This window comes from Melanotaenia boesemani, chromosome 6, assembly GCF_017639745.1.
Source record: "Melanotaenia boesemani isolate fMelBoe1 chromosome 6, fMelBoe1.pri, whole genome shotgun sequence".
NCBI classification, from domain to species: Eukaryota; Metazoa; Chordata; class Actinopteri; order Atheriniformes; family Melanotaeniidae; genus Melanotaenia; species Melanotaenia boesemani.
Genome location: NC_055687.1, coordinates 30,654,073 through 30,672,794, shown reverse-complemented (window position 1 = coordinate 30,672,794; position 18,722 = coordinate 30,654,073). Strand labels below are relative to the sequence as shown.

General features: G+C 39.5%; 1 protein-coding gene across 2 annotated transcripts in view; it reads right to left on the bottom strand.

Annotated features, from left to right (window-relative positions):
* Nucleotides 1–18,722, bottom strand: part of bckdhb (branched chain keto acid dehydrogenase E1 subunit beta) — a 73,084-nt gene that overhangs the window by 51,522 nt on the left and 2,840 nt on the right. For both annotated transcript variants that reach the window (XM_041988003.1, XM_041988004.1), the window contains exons 2-6: nt 18,295–18,372; nt 16,901–16,969; nt 12,563–12,696; nt 3,561–3,716; nt 1,478–1,586 (exon numbers count right to left, since the gene is read on the bottom strand). In XM_041988003.1, coding sequence (XP_041843937.1) covers nt 1,478–1,586; nt 3,561–3,716; nt 12,563–12,696; nt 16,901–16,969; nt 18,295–18,372 — 546 coding nt within the window. The remainder of the gene's footprint in view (nt 1–1,477; nt 1,587–3,560; nt 3,717–12,562; nt 12,697–16,900; nt 16,970–18,294; nt 18,373–18,722) is intronic.

The following is an 18,722-nucleotide window of genomic DNA, read 5'->3' as shown; positions in this document are numbered from 1 at the left end:
GTCGTTCACACACTTGTGCACTAAAGGCCCATTTATGAGTGACACAGAAGGTGGATACGCAGACGGATGGAAAGTTTTGTGCTAATTTGGTTTGTTTTGAGGCAGCTTAACCATTTGTTACTTGATGCGGAAGACAGAGCAATACCACCAGAGATTGCGGGGGCAGTGCTGAGCAGAATAGCTGGCATGCAACCAGCGAAAGAAACAAACCAGAGAAGAAGAGGGCCAGGAAGAGAATTTCTGCTACCAAACAATGTCTGAAACTGACGCTGGCTCAACTCTGAATGCAGCACTGCCCGCTAGTGGAAGACCTAACATGAGAACAGCGACGATACAAAACATGCATGGAAGTGTGAGGACGGTGACGTATGACAACGTTTAAAACGGGTGTCCCTATTTACGTACGTAAGGGAGCATAAATGGGCCTTAAGCCAGATAATTAGCTGCTAATTCACATATCACTTCACTCAGCCACCTTCCAGAGATTTTATTTGGGGAGTTGGGAAGAAAAATTCATCTAACATGATGCAAGGTAAAATGATTATTTGAAACACTCCAAGGCTCATAAACACGGCCCGAAAGATCATGGCCTGCCCTCTCCTCACACTGAAAGAACTGCACTGTTCTCGCTGCCTCTGAAAGGCTGGCAAACTAATCCAGGACTCCTCTCACCTCGGTCCCCACATCTGTTACCGTCAGGCAGGCAGTACACATCAATCACTGCAAGGACAAACCGGTTCAGGGACAGCTTTAACCCAACAGCTGTAAGAGCCCTGAACAAATGGGTAACGAGTAGTGAATAATTCCAACTTGTGTCTTAGTAAGCTACCTCATGTGTCCTTTATATTGCACTAAACACATGTGCCTTAATTAAAATAAGGGAGTGTTGCAACACTTATATTATGCATTATAATCTAGTAGCTTTTTCTTACTTTATCTTATTTACTATGTTGTAGCTATGTTATATTTAGTCTTATTTATGTTGTTGCAACAATTCTATTTTATTATTTTGTTTTATGCTGGCTGGAGGGCTTTGTAATTCCGTTGCACTTTTGTTGCAATAACAAAGCTCTATTCTGTTATTAAGGTACAAAGTCACAGAAGTATTAAAAACAACTTTCTTTCTATTTTTCTTTAAATCAAGAGGGAGCTCTTCTGTTGTTACTTGACTTTGATAAAAAAAATCTCCATAAAACTGATGCTATAAAAATCTTTGCAGACTTGAGTAGCTGCATTTCATTTGTGTCATTACATCTAAAACTAGCTGAAAGTGGAGGATGCTGGTGGGAAGCTAGAAAAACCTTGGCCACAAACACACAGCTTTAAACTTCATAACACTGACTCTTTCATGATTGTGATCTCTCTCTCAGAACCGGTCGTCTCACAAGGTAATCACACATCTACACAGAAGAGAATTTGCTTTCTTCTAAGTGAAGAGATAAAGCTGAAGATCACATGGGCGCACAAACGAACTTACCTGCTGCTCTGTACAGAATCTTGGGCTCAAAGAATATGCACGGGTTTTTATCAGCAATGCAGGAAAGGAGCAGTCCTTTGGCCTGAACTGGACTACGTGGTATTACAATCTGGGGAGCACATGATATAATCAGAAATTAAATAGTTTAAAATGGTTCTCATGTTGACTAAAAGCCCTTAAATGTTTGAATGACTGACACATAACCATTTAACCATTTCACTGTTGATTTCAGACTAGACCTAGCTAGAAATCAAAAGTAAAAACAAGTTCTGTCCTATTCATTTATTTTTATTATTTATTGATTATTTTTAATTCTGTGTTTCCTGTCCCCTCTCTTCTCCAGCATTGGGATCATACAAAATGTTTAGACAGAAAATTGGCATTTAGCGGTGAAAACACTGGAGCCAGAGCCCATTCAAGCCTGGGAGGCTGAGTCAGGACTGACCCTCAGAGGGAGGACCAATGCTGAAAATATGCACAAAGATTAGCATTTATCAGTCTGCCCTTTGCAGAGAGACATGTGTGTTGCTCTCAGCCACTGTCATGTCTTTTCTATTTATTCAAGTCCCCCCTGCTCTTACCCATGTCTTAGTAAGCAACAAAGACCCTGACATCAATCACCATAATCAGCCCTTCCCCCAGTTTTCTGACTTAGTCACGTTGGAGGTGACTTGTGGTTCAAGGATAAAGTTAAATTTCCTGAACACATTTAAGATGAACGGCAACCTGTCGCCCTTCTTGTATCTTAGCATATATCTAAACCATGTGTACTGAGTTATAATGACATTTAAAATGAGTCATCACTGAGAAAGTTAGAGGGGGCAGACTTTAAAGGCTTCAATTGAGCCGTTTCACGTCATCATTTTGCAAAAGGTCTGTACACTACACGTGCACAAACCCCAACCAAACATCATAAGATTTATTAGCTTATAGAAAGAAAACCAATGCCACAATTCTGTAAGGCTACAAAGATAGAAATGTTTTTATTTGTACAGAGCAGGAACATGATTTTACGAGAACTTGTCTGTATGTGTGTGGTAAAAATTTACAGTTTAATGGGCAAGACACACGGGAGACGACCAACGACAGCGACAGCCGAAACTCATCATAACTCGTGAAACCGAACACAAGGGACGCGATAAATGACTGCGACGGTGGCTGTCGCGCATCATGTTCTCCAAACGCTTTTCTCCAAAAAATGGGATTGGTTATGATTTTGAAGGGATTTTAGACATTTTCAAACCAGACAGACAAGGCGTGAAGGATGACGTCAGAAGATTTTGCTCGAATCAAAATCTTGCTGTTGACTCTACTGAAAGACTGAAAGACTGAAAGACATCCTATTTTACAATCAAGGAAACATCACGGTGAATATCATCATTTGATGGCGGACCTCAAGGCTGAGCCAAATAAATTGAGAACCTACGTTGGGACCAATTCACCACGGCTGCCTTTTATTTACATCTCTAGAATCTTTGCATGAAGCATGGTAAAGTATGTGGCAGTCGGACACGGATAAAATAATCTGTTCCTCCGTGTTGAAAGTGTTTGCAGACTGTCTAGCCTTCTCTCACATCATTGGTCAGTCCATGAAGCCCCTCACTGATTGGTTGTAGCGCCATGCGACAACGACAAAAATCGCGTGGCTAGCCCCGTGTGCACAGTTACGTGAACGAGCGCAACATTTCACATGCACAAATGTCGCCTGTGGCTTGGCTGGAGGAGGACAGCGATTTTCGCCTCATCACGCAGGTTCCATAGAAAATGGAGAAGGAGCGACATCCCCTCCTGTGTGTCGAGCCCATAACACCAACCCATCATTTCATCAACTACCTAGGGATTCCAGTCCTTGCTACCTTAATCCTTTAAAACCTGATATAATGAGAGACAAAAGGGCTCCTTCAAATCTTAATAGGTTAAATATAAATGGCTCTAACTGATGATTCAAGTGCCCTTTGTTTTTTATTGTTTTGTTCTTTTTTTTTATTATTATTATTATTATTATTTTATTTTTTTTATATACATAGATTTTTATAAAAGAACTCTGTGATGTATGTTTGATTTGCTGATGGTTAAGACTGACCTTGATCCCGGGGCAGTGGGCGAAGAAGGCTTCAGGACTTTGAGAGTGGTACAGAGATCCATGGCCGACGCAACCCCACGGAGCCCTGATGGTGAGGTTCCCACAGTCGAACAAGTTGCCAGAACGGTAGCGGTATTTGGCTGCTTCATTCACTATCTGAAAAGATACCAGATAAAGTTCATGTTAACATGACTGCAGATTTTGAAATGTTACACAATTTTCAGTCATGTGTAGTGAAAACACTGTTGGCTGATAAAAACTACAGAATTTATTCTGTCACTTTAAAATCAGTGACATTTACATCACAGTTCCAGCCAACCAGGATTCATCATGATGGCGTTGAAAACGGCAACAGTACAAGCAAGATGATCCCCATTTCTGTAGCACTGTAGAGTATACCATATACCATACCATATACCATACTTACAGCCACAGTTTTCTTACAGCCCCTTTTTTGTCTTTTATATTTATGTTATTTCAATAAATATTTTTTTTTGGGGGGGGGGGGGGGTCCTTAAGCATAATACCAGATAAAGAAAACTTCCATCCATCCATCCATTCATCCATCCATTTTCTTCCGCTTATCCGGAGTCGGGTCGCGGGGGCAGCTGCCTAAGCAGGGAAACCCAGACTTCCCTCTCTCCGGCCACATTCACCAGCTCATCCGGAGGGATCCCGAGGCGTTCCCAGGCCAGCCGAGAGATGTAATCCGTCCAGCGTGTCCTGGGTCTGCCCCGGGGCCTCTTTCCGGTGGGACGTGCCCAGAACACCTCACCAGGGAGGTGTCCAGGAGATGCCTGAGCCACCTCATCTGGCACCTCTCGATGTGGAGGAGCAGCAGCTCTACTCTGAGCCCCTCCCGGATCACCGAGCTTCTCACCCTATCTCTAAAGGAGAGCCCGGCCACCCTGCGGAGAAAACTCATTTCGGCCGCTTGTATTCGCGATCTCGTTCTTTTGGTCATTACCCACAGCTCGTGACCATAGGTGAGGGTAGGAACGTAGATCGACCGGTAAATCGAGAGCTTTGCCTTTTGGCTCAGCTCCCTCTTCACCACAACAGACCGATGCAGAGTCCGCGTCACTGCGGACGCCGCACCGATCCGCCTGTCGATCTCCCACTCCATCCTTCCCTCACTCACCCCGAGATACGTAAACTCCTCCACTTGGGGCAGAACCCCATCGCAGACCCGGAGAGAGCACTCCACCCTTGTCCGGCTGAGGATCATGGTCTCGGACTTGGAGGTGCTGATTCTCATCCCAGCCGCTTCACACTCGGCTGCGAATTGCTCCAGTGAGAGCTGAAGATCACGGCCCGATGAAGCCAACAGAACCACATCATCCGCAAAGAGCAAAGACTTAATCCTGAGGCCACTGAACCGGAGCCCCTCGACACCTCGGCTGCGCCTAGAAATTCTGTCCATAAAAGTTATGAACAGAATCGGTTACAGAGGGCAGCCTTGGTGGAGTCCAACCCGCACTGGAAACGATTCTGATTTACTGCCGGCAATGCGAACCAAGCTCTGGCAACGATCGTACAGGGACCGGACAGCTCTTACAAGCGAGTCTGGCACTCCATACTCCCGGATTACCCCCCACAGGAGTCCCCGGGGAACACGGTCGAATGCCTTCTCCAAGTCCACAAAACACATGTAGATTGGTTGGGCAAACTCCTACAAGAAAACTTGTAGATGCTAATTGTGCAAGTGCACACTGTAAAAAAAAAAAGTGTATTTTTCTGTAATATTTCATAGTTTTCTCCTGTATTTTTTAAATTCGGGGAAAGATTACAACATTACAGAAGTAGATATCAAATAAATATATCTAATTAAAACATGAAAAACCTGAGAAAATACATATACAATTTTTTTTTTCAAAGATGTGATTTCATTTTACATAAAAACGCAGTGATAATACATTTTAAGTTAATCATAAGTTATCTAAAATGTAATTTAAAAAAAAGTTAAACAGCTAAATCTAATTTTAATACTCATTTTACTGTAAATTTATTTATACTGTTTTGTAGGATGCATACCTGCATATTGTGCCGGCCAAGGTGGACTTCAGGCAGGTTCAAGTCACCAGACTGACAATGACCTCAATATATATCATATCATATATGCTAACATCTTTCATTAAAATTAAAAAGCCATAATAAAACTTAAGATCCCCTATAAAACTAAAGTGAAACTGTATTTTTATTATGGGATTTTACTTTACTTTTTTACCCCCCCGGCCCTTTTAAATATTTTTCAGGCTCCCCAGCTACTGGAAAATTACAGGGTTTTGTTTTATTTTTATTTTGTTTGTTTTAGTTTTTATACAGTGCAGCTTTCAGAAAATAAACTCAAACTTATATGTAGGCACAAGCTTCAAGTGGGTGCTGGTTTTTGTGTAATCAAACACATTGAGAAAGATGGCCTCAGGGAAGAATGTAATCAGCCTTGTTGCCTTGGAAAGACAACACTGCATAGCTTTTTTTTTTAAATCTGAGGACTAAAAGCTGCTCTGTTGCCACACTGGAGACTGAAAGTAGCTGTGACACATGATAAGTGTTTTTCAAGTCAGCTAAATTTTCTCCAAGGAAAGTGGCAAGGAGTCCACAATGACTGTCCAAATGTTGGATTACTTGCAAGCATTCATTTCATCAAGAGAAAATCTTGCTCCTCCGCAGTAAGGAAGATGCTGCATCCTCCTGTGAGCCGTACTGGTCCCCGCTCCAGTCCTCCAGTCTGTAGTTCTTCCAAGAGCTGTCAGCACTCCATAGTCAGATGGACTGAATGTGTCAGTGATTAGAGCTTAAAAAAATGAGTGCAAACTCAGTCAACATGTGGTTGGACAGTGTTGGTGTGGTTTATGTAACGTTATGCTGCTTCATCCCAGGAAGTTTTCAGAAATCCTCAAAGCAAGAAAAAAAAAGGTTAATTGGAAAGCTAGCGCCCTGTCATGTCAATCAATCAAACTCCAAGATTTTATATAGGTTTTTTTTCTTTATTTTGTTTTGTTTTTTTTTTTTATGGGGGTAATGTTGCCATAACAAGTCATATTAGCCTAACAACCACACTGTGGTTGATTAAACTATAAAAATATTGTTCTATTATATCTTTAAATTTGAACAGCTGTTGTGATTATTATCATTTTTGCAAACTTCACACCAGTGATGCCACAGATTACTTGAAAAAGTAATCTGACCACTGATTACTGATTACTTCTTTAAAAAGTAATCTAGTTACTTTACTGATTACTAAGGTTTAGAAGTAACTAAGTTAGATTACTAGTTACTTTATTAGTTAAAACCCCCCAAACAAAAAAATGACAATCGATTTTTTTTCGCATATACTTTACTGAAAGTGCATTAGTTACGAATGGTGACTTTACAATGTTTTGCAACTTGTAACTTTTAATTGTTTTTCACCTTCTATGAACATAGTCAGTCTCTTATTAACTTTGTAAATCATTCAGTGCTTCTTCCCTACCATCATATACATTAATTCAAATGAATAACAATAAAATAAAGCAACATCTCTCGTTAAGCATAAGACAAATCTGCATTATGTTTTACGTTTACACATGAGAAAATAATGAAATAGTAACGGACTTATTAAAAAAAAAAATCAATTCGGTTTGGAATAGGTTCTGATGAGGGAAGTGGAGAGGCGGACCTCCCATCATGCACCAGGGTAATAAGTTTCTATATCATATTTTTTTCTAAAGTCATGTGCAGTGAATGATTTGTGTTTGTCGATTTAAAAAAGGTCAAGTTTCAGCGAAGAAAGGTAGCTGCATGCTTACGAGTACATAAAATTTCTGTACCACCGTTAATGAGAAGGTGTGTTGAGTTAGATAAATACACTTTCGTCCACGGCGCTTGATTTCAAATCATATGTGAAAGGAGTGGGGAGTGCCGAAGTAACGCAGGACGAATATGAAGAGTAACGGTAATTTGATTACATTGTAGGACATCCTAACGCGTTAGATTATATTTTCTTAAAATATGTAGTCAGATTACTGTAACGCGTTACTTTGTAACGCGTTACTGGCATCTCTGCTTCACACAGAGGGTGTTGTGGGTTGATGGTGTCATTTTAGCCTGCATGCTAACAGAGAAGAGCATCCTCGTGTTTCAGCTGTGTCTGCTGCCGTGTGCCTTCTGGAGTGGTGCCATGGTGCCTATTTTTAATACATAAATTAAGGGTCAAGGGAGCAGTTTTGAGAAAAAAAAGAGGGAATCTTTTCAGTGCAGACAATGAAAATGCATTTTAGCTTCTATGATGATCATTGATGAAGATAATGGATGAGTTTTAGTTCGTTTTAATACTTCTTTCATGCTTTCACCTTTGGATGTGAAATCAATGTCAACCATTCATTATGCAAAACTGATTTTATGGTCATTACCAGAAACCACAGTAGCATCACAACAGAGAGGTCGGTGAGATACACGCTTGCAGCCACAATGCTGCATTTCAGCAAAGAACACGTGATCCCAGTGTGAAGCCAGCCTTTTGGTTCTTACTTGCTATTTGAGGGGTTTAGCCGTCACCAACTCCAGAAAAACACTTCTGGCCAACTCCACCACCTCAGTGATGTCTCCTGTGTGTGTTTGAGTTAGATACTGACACATATATTTAAGAATTATGCAGTATTTAAAATGACACTTTCTAAAAAAAAAAAAAAAAAAAAATTACATTAGGAAATATGACAGGTAAGCAGACATGCTCAGACTGAGTGAGACTGGACACAAGTAAATGTCTGACTGGGGCGAAACTTCAATGCTTTCTGTTGCATCTTTGCTACAAGGCTGCAGCAGCAGAAGCTTCAGTATGTGAAAAGAACTAAAAATTGTGTGAAAAAAAAAACAAAAAACCAATGGAAAGTGGATCTAGTTTCATGAACACAGCCCTTCTCTCTGTTATTCCCCTTTAAAGCTACTTAATCTTTAACAAGCACGTTTACCTCAGGTGTCTTGTACTTGCGTCTTCAGTTTCTAACATTGGGCTTCCTCCAAGAAGTTCTCCAAAATATTTCCTCCTTGAAACTCAGGTGGTCTATTAATTCAGGATTTTATATCTCTCTAAGGTCAGTTTGGACTGTATCACTTTAAGCGAGAGCGCAGAAGGAAATGGGGAAGTCCTCTCAAGGCCGGACACCAGATTTTAAATCCGTCTCTGCACCAAAATACAACGTTTTATATTGCCTTGACCAAGAAGTGGAGAGTCACATTTATCTTGTGGAGGGCAAGAAACACAGAATGACACGATTATGGACATGTTTGCATGATAAAGCAGAAGCATTGCTAGACGTCATGCTCCACTCGTCAATGTCACATTAATCTTCACCAAGGGAACAGGAGGCTGCAGAAAAAGCTTCTTTTGTTCAGCTGATGTTTGTTGAGCTACAGCTGAAATATAAAACAAGGCCTTATAAGTCACATAATCAACACATGGTGAGTCATATTTACTAATTTTCTGATGCTCACATATTTAATAGTGACAACACAGACAGGAAGCTGTTACTATAGTGGGGTTTTTTTTTTTTTTTTTTTTAACACAGTACAGTAAAATTTGACTTAGCATGGCTCTTCAATGCTTGGTTTTCCATTACAAACAGTGTTTCCTCACTATGACTGGGATCAGTTGTTTATCAGTGCAGCAAGCGTGTAAGACAAGACACATAGCTTAAGTGTGTAATAAACGTTTTTGTTACACAACCTATGATTGAGGAGTTACTGAACTGAATGAGGAGATTTTTACCTGATAAGAGTTTGAACATCTCCTGGGAGCAATCATGACGACCGAGGGCTACAGAGCTCACTTCTGTTAATCCAGACAAACAATTTGTACACATATTCGTGTAGCAATTAATAGAGTCCGACTGATTGATTCACTGGCCAACTTAATCTGCCAGTTATAGCCCTTTTCAAAGTAATCATAATGGGCTGGACTTTTGATGATTAAAAACTTATATATTCTTAATTAGTAATAAAACAGTAAATCTTGTCAAGTGTCAAAGTCGTGCAGAATGATGTTGTTGCGGTGTTTGTCCACTAGATGGAGTTCTAACTATATTCAATCCTCAGTATTCATCGTAGTCAGTAATTATAGCTGTAGCTACAGCCAGGCAGCACTACAGGGGTGGGCAAGCAGAGCTACAGGTACGCTTATAACAAGGAGTGAACGCAGAGATGAGGGTAAAGGTTAAATTGATGAACATTACTCTGTCTTCAGCAACTGTCATGATGTAATTTTTTTTTTTCACATTGTCAGAATGTGACTCAGGCTGTAACAGCATTGTTGTGGAGTAACATGAGTGTGGGACCATTTGTGACCAGTATATGTTTAAAATACAATTCTGTTAAAGATGAAATGTTTTGACATCTGAGAAAAGTGTCTTTGGTTTTTATTTTGGTTCATATGAGTCATGACGTCAGGGCAAAGACAATAATGGAGTACAGAAAATGTAATTTAATGTGTAAGGGCATCAGAGTGCTGAATAAATAATGTTTTGTCAATAACTTCACTCAAATAAATTGCTTATACACAGCATACACTATGGCCTACCTCTAATAAAAACAATGCTAATTTAAAATACCATAAAAAAATAGAAGTTTTTTTATTCATACATATTTCTTTTAATTAACCGGACGATTAATCGGTTATCAGAATTTTGTTTCTGCCAAATATCACAATCGGCCTCAAATAATCCATATCAGATGGGCTCTAGTAATTAATTGTGAACACAAAATGTGATCTGTACGTACATGGTGACATCTGGGATTTATGTTATAGATAACCTACAGAACTCTGACCAATCAGAACTCTGCAGTGTTTCCACATTGTCATGTAGTATCAGCTCAGCTTGTGTGGAACCTCAGCAGAAGTAGTATTGATATAATATTACAGAACTGTATCATAATATTAATGGAAAAGTCCTGTTAAAAGAATCTGCTCAAAGCTTGTTTTGCATACGTGTGCAGCAGCTTGGTGGTGTTACATGCATGTGCATGGCAAAGTACAAGTCAGTACCAGTCAGAGTAACAGATAACTAGTGTGCCTGTAAGGCATTAGAGTACCTTGTAATGTGTTAGTTTCACAAGCTATCAGCAACTAGCAACACTATCAAATTGGAATCTGTTACGCCATCAAAACACACCAATGGTTAAATGGATTTCCTGTCTGGGTAATTATAAATGTTTATCAGCCTCAAAGAAATCTCATAACACCTGCCATTCCCCTCCTGCTGCAGCTAAACAACAGCAGCTTGCAGTCAATTCAGCTAAAGCTGCCAGGGCAAGGAAACTTAAAATGTTGCTTGCTAAGGGATGAATATGACTCTCGATATCAACTGCAGAGATGCAATTTTTCTGTAATATCATAAATAAAATCAAAGTAGTTCGTAAGTTATATACACTGCACTTCACAAGCTAGTTTAATGTTTATTTCTAATAATTTATAAAGCGCTGTAAAGGAGTTATTGTGTTTGTCATTCCCGATTTGAGCTTGCAGTTCCAGATTAAAGACTATACAACTTGTACTTAGACATTCAAGTAAGGAATTGTAAAGTAGTATTTTTTTTTTAAAGTATTTGGTCATGAAAAAGTAATCCAAGTTATTTTTCCTCAGGAGGTTACTTTGGCTAGTTTTACACCAAAAGCTGTGTGTTTAAATTGGCTTTTAAAAAACAGCCACACCTACTAAAACAAGCCATTTTAAAATGATCACCATCTGCAGTAGTGTGTCTACATATCAGTGCTGTTCAGTATCGCTACCTCCCACAAGGGCGAGTCTGTATAGGGATGGCATTACACTGTATCTTACAATTAAGGATAATCACTACTCTCTGAGATGATTAGCCTAGTTTATTACTTTTGACCAGACTCCGGAGGTCAGCCTCATACAGCAGGATTCAGAATGAGATGCAAGCTGTCTTGCAGGCATTAAAAATCCATCAAATCTCTTGTCTTCTCGTCAGCACATTGTTATTGTCAGTTTCAGAGCCAGCAAAGGATATGTTACAGTCAGATGATACATGTCTCTATAAAGAAAAAAGTGAGCTGTGCAGACACTTATAGCCCCAAGCAGAACACCCTCACTGAAAATGTGCATATACAAGTGTTGTGTTCCCATACATATGAAGACAGGGTTGATAAAAACTGAGCTGAATCCTGATTAAACACATTCTCTTGATGTAGATTTAATACCAATACCTACCTACAGTTATGTTTTCATAACTGTTATCTGTGTTGCTGTTAATGTTTTTCTCAGTTTGTTTTCTTATAGGTGCTCCCGATGATTGTCTGTGTTGTTTTCCCGCAGAAGCCGTTAAGTTTCTCTACAGGTGTAGCAGCCGGTTTTTCTGTTTAGGTTGTACAGTTGTTGCAGTTGTGTCCTTTTTCTTCTACTCACACACCCCCTTCCCTTGTTTCCCCTTGTCAGGTCCAGCTTTAAAATGTAACTTAGCTAAATCCAAAATAAAGAACAATTTTCAAGTATCAGGGGAATCCTTATGTTCTCTATCAAACGCCACTTGGCAAAACAAATTAGCTCAAAAGGCAGCCAGACAATCTTTCTGTTATCATGATGACAGATAAGACAAGTTAAATGTAAATAAAATAGATTAAAAAATAAATCATTTAAGTCTTGTGTGATGTAAAGAAAAGTAAGACATTTGCCAGGGGCTTTGCTTTGCAGGAAAGACTAAATCACAGAAAATGTTTTTTTCTGTGATTTCTTTGGTTTTCCTAAGAAACACCAAAAAAATATCTTAACAAGCAATAATTTTACTAAATCAAGTAATGTGTGTATAATGTGTGTGTGTGTATGATAATTTTACACATGACATTGAGAAAGGATTTCAGATGTGAAAGCCTGTAGGTTACTGTTTCCCATTGAGTGAACGCCTTAAAAAGTCCTGGGAAACGCCATCCTCTGCTTCCCTTGAGCTCTTATTGAAAACAAACAGCTCTTGCTTGGGTTAGGGTTAGGGTTTGGATGGGGTTTGCCTTACCTGATCAAATGCTGGAAAGATGTAGTCAGCAAACTGGATCTCAGCAATAGCTGTTGCACCAGCAACAGCTGCACCGATGCCAAATCCCACAATCCCCTGCTCACACAGAGGAGTGTTGAAGACTCTGTCTTTACCTAGAAGGAGGGTAAAAACAAACAGGGAGAAAATCTTCAAAAAGAAGTTAACTAGACTTCAGTTCGGCATTCAAAACAATCATCCCCCAGCAGCTCATTCTGAAACTGGACCAGTTGGGAACTAACATCTCACGGTGCAACTGGCTCCTGGACTTCCTGACCAGGAGACCACAGGTAGTTCGGGTTGGCAGGAACACATCCAACATCACCCCACTGAACACGGGCGCCCCTCAAGGATTTGTGCTGAGCCCCCTCCTCTTCACTCTGCTGACCCACGACTGCACATGCCAACCTCCTCATTAGTTTGCGGATGACACGACTGTGGTGGGTTGATAAACTGGGACAGTGAACCGCCTGGCCTTGTGGTGTGAACACAACAATCTCTCTGGACGTGGAGAAGACGGAGGAAATTTTTGTGGACTTCAGGAGAACGCGCTCCCTACATGCACCTCGGATCAATGGTGCTACAGTGGAGAAAGTGAGCAGCACCAGGTTCCCGAGTGTGTAGGTCACAGAGGACCGTCAACACATCACTGGCCAAGAAAGCCAACCAGCGCCTCTACTTCCTCCACAAACTGAAGAAAGCTAGAGCTCTGGCCCCCATCATGTGCACCTTCTACAGAGGCTGACTATAATTTGCTTGTCTATTTATTATCATATTTTATGTACTTAGTGATAGTACTTGTTTGTTTAGTTTTTTTTTTTGGCTTACATTCTTGCATTTCATCTCACCAAGGTTTGAGAGAACCGTAATTTAAATTCTCTCGTACATGCTGCAGAATTGACAAAGTTAACAAAGTTAATAAAGTTAATTGACTTCTAATGAATAGCCAAGAAAGTTCAAACATTCATTTGGGATGAACGATCACAACTAAGCAGCAGAGCTTTCCAGACACTTTCCACATTGGATTGATGAGACTCCAAACTATAACCTCTTACCACAATGCCATGTGGTCCTAGAATAAATTAAGTGAGGAGCTGATGACTCCTCCTCAATTGCAGTCAACCAATCCAGTCATTCTCACACACACACAACCCCCATGGAATAAAAACAGAAGAAACAAAACTATTTTCCATCTTCCACCCTATAATCTGAAAAAAGAACCGCAAGAGTGGGACTCTAAATTTGGGTAGCAAATGTTATTTTTGCTCTCGTCTTTGTGTATTTGCCAGTACAGTCTTTTTTGGTTTTGCTGGGAAATGATCTTCTGAGCAGCGAAGAGTTGCCCTTATGTGACCTCTATGTTCGCCGCAGACCTTTGGAAAAATTAAGCATTAGAGAAAGTGATCATTATTTAGTGCCAAAAGTAAAATACATATGCAGCTCTGTGTGAAAGTGAAGACAAATAACACAAGTCTGCAACCTGTAGCTTGTTGACATTTGTGCTCCTGCTTTTCTGAAATAAAATTTTAAATGGACGTCTGCCCGACAACAACAAAAGCTAAAAGACATCAGTGTTTAGGGAGAGCTGTGCAGAGCACAGTCAACGTGTGCTGCTGTTCTCAGGGAAAAAGCACTCAGAGGTGGCCAGCAGCTCGAGAGCCGGATCACTGAGGTGAATGCATCAGCCTTGTAAAAGCTATTCATATAGTGTCCGCCCTGCATTAACCTCTGTTCTATGTAACGGCTGCGGGTGGCAGAGGTGTGCATCATCCCTTTCTGTAGTGAGGGGGATAAAAACAGCTTTGCGCTCGTCACTGTACACAAGGATGAGATGGAAAATAATGATCCCTCTTCAAAGGTCAGCACTTCTGACGTCAATGAAAACAAAAGCAAAAGTCAGCGACTGTGGGATGGATTTGAGACTTTCACGCTATTAAAACAGATTATAATACAACTGAAGATAACTTGCCTTGTGATACTTTCTTTTCATAATAAACAAGTAAAATATTTAAGTTGTTTCACTGCACAGACAACCTTAAAATACCTGATATCTGTTTGCATATTTTGTTTTGTTTGGGTTTGTTTGGGGTTTTTTGTGATCTACAGTGTGATCTGAGTTACAAGGGTTCACTTTGCAGGTCTTGCATTCAGATGTGCTTGACGGACGCAGCTAAGGTGTGCAACATTAAAGCAGAATACAATTTAATCAAAATTAATCATGACATGCACTAAGCATTTCGGTTAAACTGCCATTAAAACCCCTGATAGTTGCAGGCTCACATAATTATAGCAAAGAAAAACCGTCGGGTTTGTGTGAACCTCCGAGAAGATACTGACTTTTGTTAAATAGATTAAACAACAGCCTGAAAATTTGTGCTACACGCTGTTTATCTTAATGTTCACCAACATCAATCATTAAGATTTTAAAACCAGGCTGATTTCCAGCTGCTCTTCTTTATGTTAAGAAGATATAAATTCAGCCATAAGAAGTTGTTGTTCTCTCCCTGAGAGGAAAAAATGTGGAAAAAAGTGTCTAATATGTGGGAAGCACAACCAGAAGAGAGCTGGGTCTGTTTAGCATAAGGGGTGTTAAGTTGAATTTAATGGGAAAATACATTTCAATAATGAAGTTGAAAATTACATAATTATTTACATGTTTCTGATGTTTGACAATATCAGGACATTTCTGAAATAAATACACACAAACAGAGAGTTCATAATTATCTAACTGCTTGTATTCATTGCAGAAGAAAGCAGCAATGTGCAGTGATAGAGAAATTTGAGGATGCAACGCATAATGATGCATAGTTAAACTGAACAGAAGACTAGATAATTGTAATCGAATTGAATCGTGAGACCAGTGAAGATGCACAGCCTTATTAAGCATGAGCGCTCATATCGTGTTAGTTGATCAAACATGCAGTACGAGAACATTAGTAACACAGAGGCAGCAGCTAGATGGCTGATTAAACCAAGGAGTCGGACAAATACCTGAGCGAGTTTAACTGTCATATGGATCAGTTCAATTACATTGAAATATGATTAATTACTAGCACGTGGTAAGAGCAGAGCTGACATGATGCAATAACACATAAATAACACAACAACAGCATAAAAACATAAAAATATTAAAATACACATAAAATAATTCAATGGTTTTGAAATTCTAATACTTTCTAATACTAAGCAAAGTAGCATAACAACTCAAGAGCAAATTTTCAATTGCTCAAGCAAATATGCTTCACAGACACAGCACTTAGATCAAATGTCTACGGATAATAAATGCAGGGTGCTTTTTTAACAATATTATCAACGCTTTTATATTAAAATATTCCCAGCTTGTCTGGTTTGCCTCACTGTTGCAGATGGAAGATGACCGTTACAAAAGAAGATCAGTGATATCTTTGATCGCGGCTGAAAAGGATAATCCTACACCGAGCAGTGAGAGAAGTTCAAAGATGGCCACTGTAATCATCTTTGTATGGATGAATTCCTGACTGGGTCACAAATTTAGGAGCGTGACAGCTGCTACAACGTACGCCAGCTAACAAACCCACAGGAATGTGGCGTGGGGTGAAGTGTCAATCAAAACAAACCTGGACGGTGGAAGCCAAACGAACAGATCTGTTGACACAAATCAACCAGAAGTCGTGTCTGTATGTGATCAGCTCATACCATGACAGAACCAAGAAGCATGGGGAGAAATAGTGGAGGAAACCAGGAGTATATCAACACACACAGTAGCCATAGCAACAGCATGATAAGATCGATCAGATATTGCAATTGCATAGTCTGCATAGATCAAAGAAGCCATAACCAGGAGCATCAGATTTCTGTTGCACAGTTTAGTTTGCATTCGTTTTATATGCATGTAGCCAATTTTATCCGGCACAATACCAAGAGCTCTAGCTCAGATTACACCTATGCTTCTGCTGCTGTGTTGTGTCACAACATCTGTCTGTATTTGTGGTTCTACTGTGACTATGATACTGGGTTTCAATCTTTAAATGCACAGACTCAAAATTAAGCAACATTTTAGAACTGCAACGGGAAAAATAATTGTAAAAACAATCATGATGGTCATATCAGCTCATAGGATCAAGTCTATAAGGCTCCCCTGCAACAACACACTCGCTGGATGTGCAAATGGATCCTTCTGGTCCTCGAGGTGAACAGTGAGCGGTAACATGACCCTAAATATGCAGCAGGGTGGTGAGATTCTTTATGTTTTGCTGCCATCTAGTGGCTGAACACTGCAACACAATCTGTAGGCTTATCAATGAGTTTTCTCTGTGAGAACTTACGACTTAGGAATCTTACCGTATTTGTCTCTTAGGCCAACTGTGCATCGGAATACTCCGCCAAAGGCAACATCCTCCCCAAAGATGACTGAAGGAAAACAAGACAACACAGTTTAGTAGGAGTTTAAAGGGTTTTTATCAAAAATCCTGAATGGAAATGCAAACTGAATTTTAAAAAAAGTAAAAAAAAAAAAACTTAGCTAATGTTTCATTGTTCAGATGTTGTGAAGTGGGACAAATGTTTACCACTGTTTTCTATTTACATGATTTTTATAAACAACATTTAAATGTTATTTAAAAACACAAGACTCTTGGAAGATAGACAACCCAAACATTTATGTTGTAGCAGCCTCTGAAATCTCAGTTTTCTTTGTATGTAGATAATAATTTCCACAACATTTAGTCAGGTTTCTTTTTTTTCTCTCGCACAGCCTACATGGAGAGGAAGCCACACACAGAAGCAATGCTTTATGTAAAATGTTTTATTGATGTAAGCTGTGAAAGAAACATTGAAAGAAATTTGCTAAAACACACAGTGGGAATAACAACCTTTATGCAAGCAAGTTTGTTGGGTTGCTTTTAACAAATAGAACAATATATTTTTTTTTTTTCCAATAAAAAACAGACAGTTTTGTGGCAACCAAGGCTGCAGAGGACAGACAAGAGGTTATGTTTTTACAAAAAAAAACAACAAATAATTCATATTTTTTGTATTAAATAATAAAAAAGAGAGAAAAGTTTTGCACTCTAATATTTTAGATGACAGACTGCATTTGCTGTGCCATACTTTTAATTAATTATTTACAATGTGACAGCATTCATATCCAGCCAAGGTTGCATGAATTTTGCTCCCGGATCTGGTACTGATGATGGGAGAGTTTGACTGCTGTTGTTTTCTCTGACACATCAACAAGGTTGACATGTCTGAATTCTTTGGAGGTTAATCAATGAGTAAAATTGATTTTATGCTCCCTGAACCACTTTTTTCACTGTTTGAGCCTTTGGCTCACCCATTTTTGAATGTTTTCATGCAATCAGGAAAGAAATAAACCTTGATGGCCAGCTGACACAATTTATTGGGCAAATTACCTCACAACTCTACTCCCACACGAAGCCATTGTGGGCACAGTTGGTCACTCTGGAACAGATTAAATCTGGACCAGACAGATCTTATGATCATTTTCCAATTGCTCCTGAGCCCAGTCTTTATGCTCCCTGACAATCTGAATCTTTTTTTGGTCTAATCTTACCGACAAGCAATTAAAACCTAAAGCGCATTCTATGAAACAAACACGAGATCTCCTTTTACTCCTAACTCAGATAACCAGATTTCTATTTTGAAAATCTCCATGATTTGCAATAGGCCTGGTTTTACAGACTGTACAAATTCCATTTCATGTTTTGGTATCGTACCTGCTGTAGGATCAGTCGCGAGGGTGTTATCCAAGGCACTTGTAATTGACTGGAACAAGTTCATCTTCTGTGTCGAACCTAAAATAAAAGAAAAAAAAGAACACTGCTGAAAACAAACAACTCAACACACCAGTTACTGCAAGAACAATACAAAACACACAGCAGAGCTGGCAATGATTCATCTGGTGAAGAAAAAATAAAAAATAAAGTGCAAATGTAAGGATAAAATGCACTGGGGGGGTCTGTGAGGTCATGTACCGTTTTGGACCATCTCACCACACGGCATCAAACAGATGTCATTCTGTTGTGGGATAAACTACTTAAAAATGTCTTTAATCTAAGGCAATTTTTATAACTTGAAGCAAGTTAATATGTTAAGCTAAGATGTAGCCATTTAATTTCTTATGTGAATAACCTGCTTCCAACAA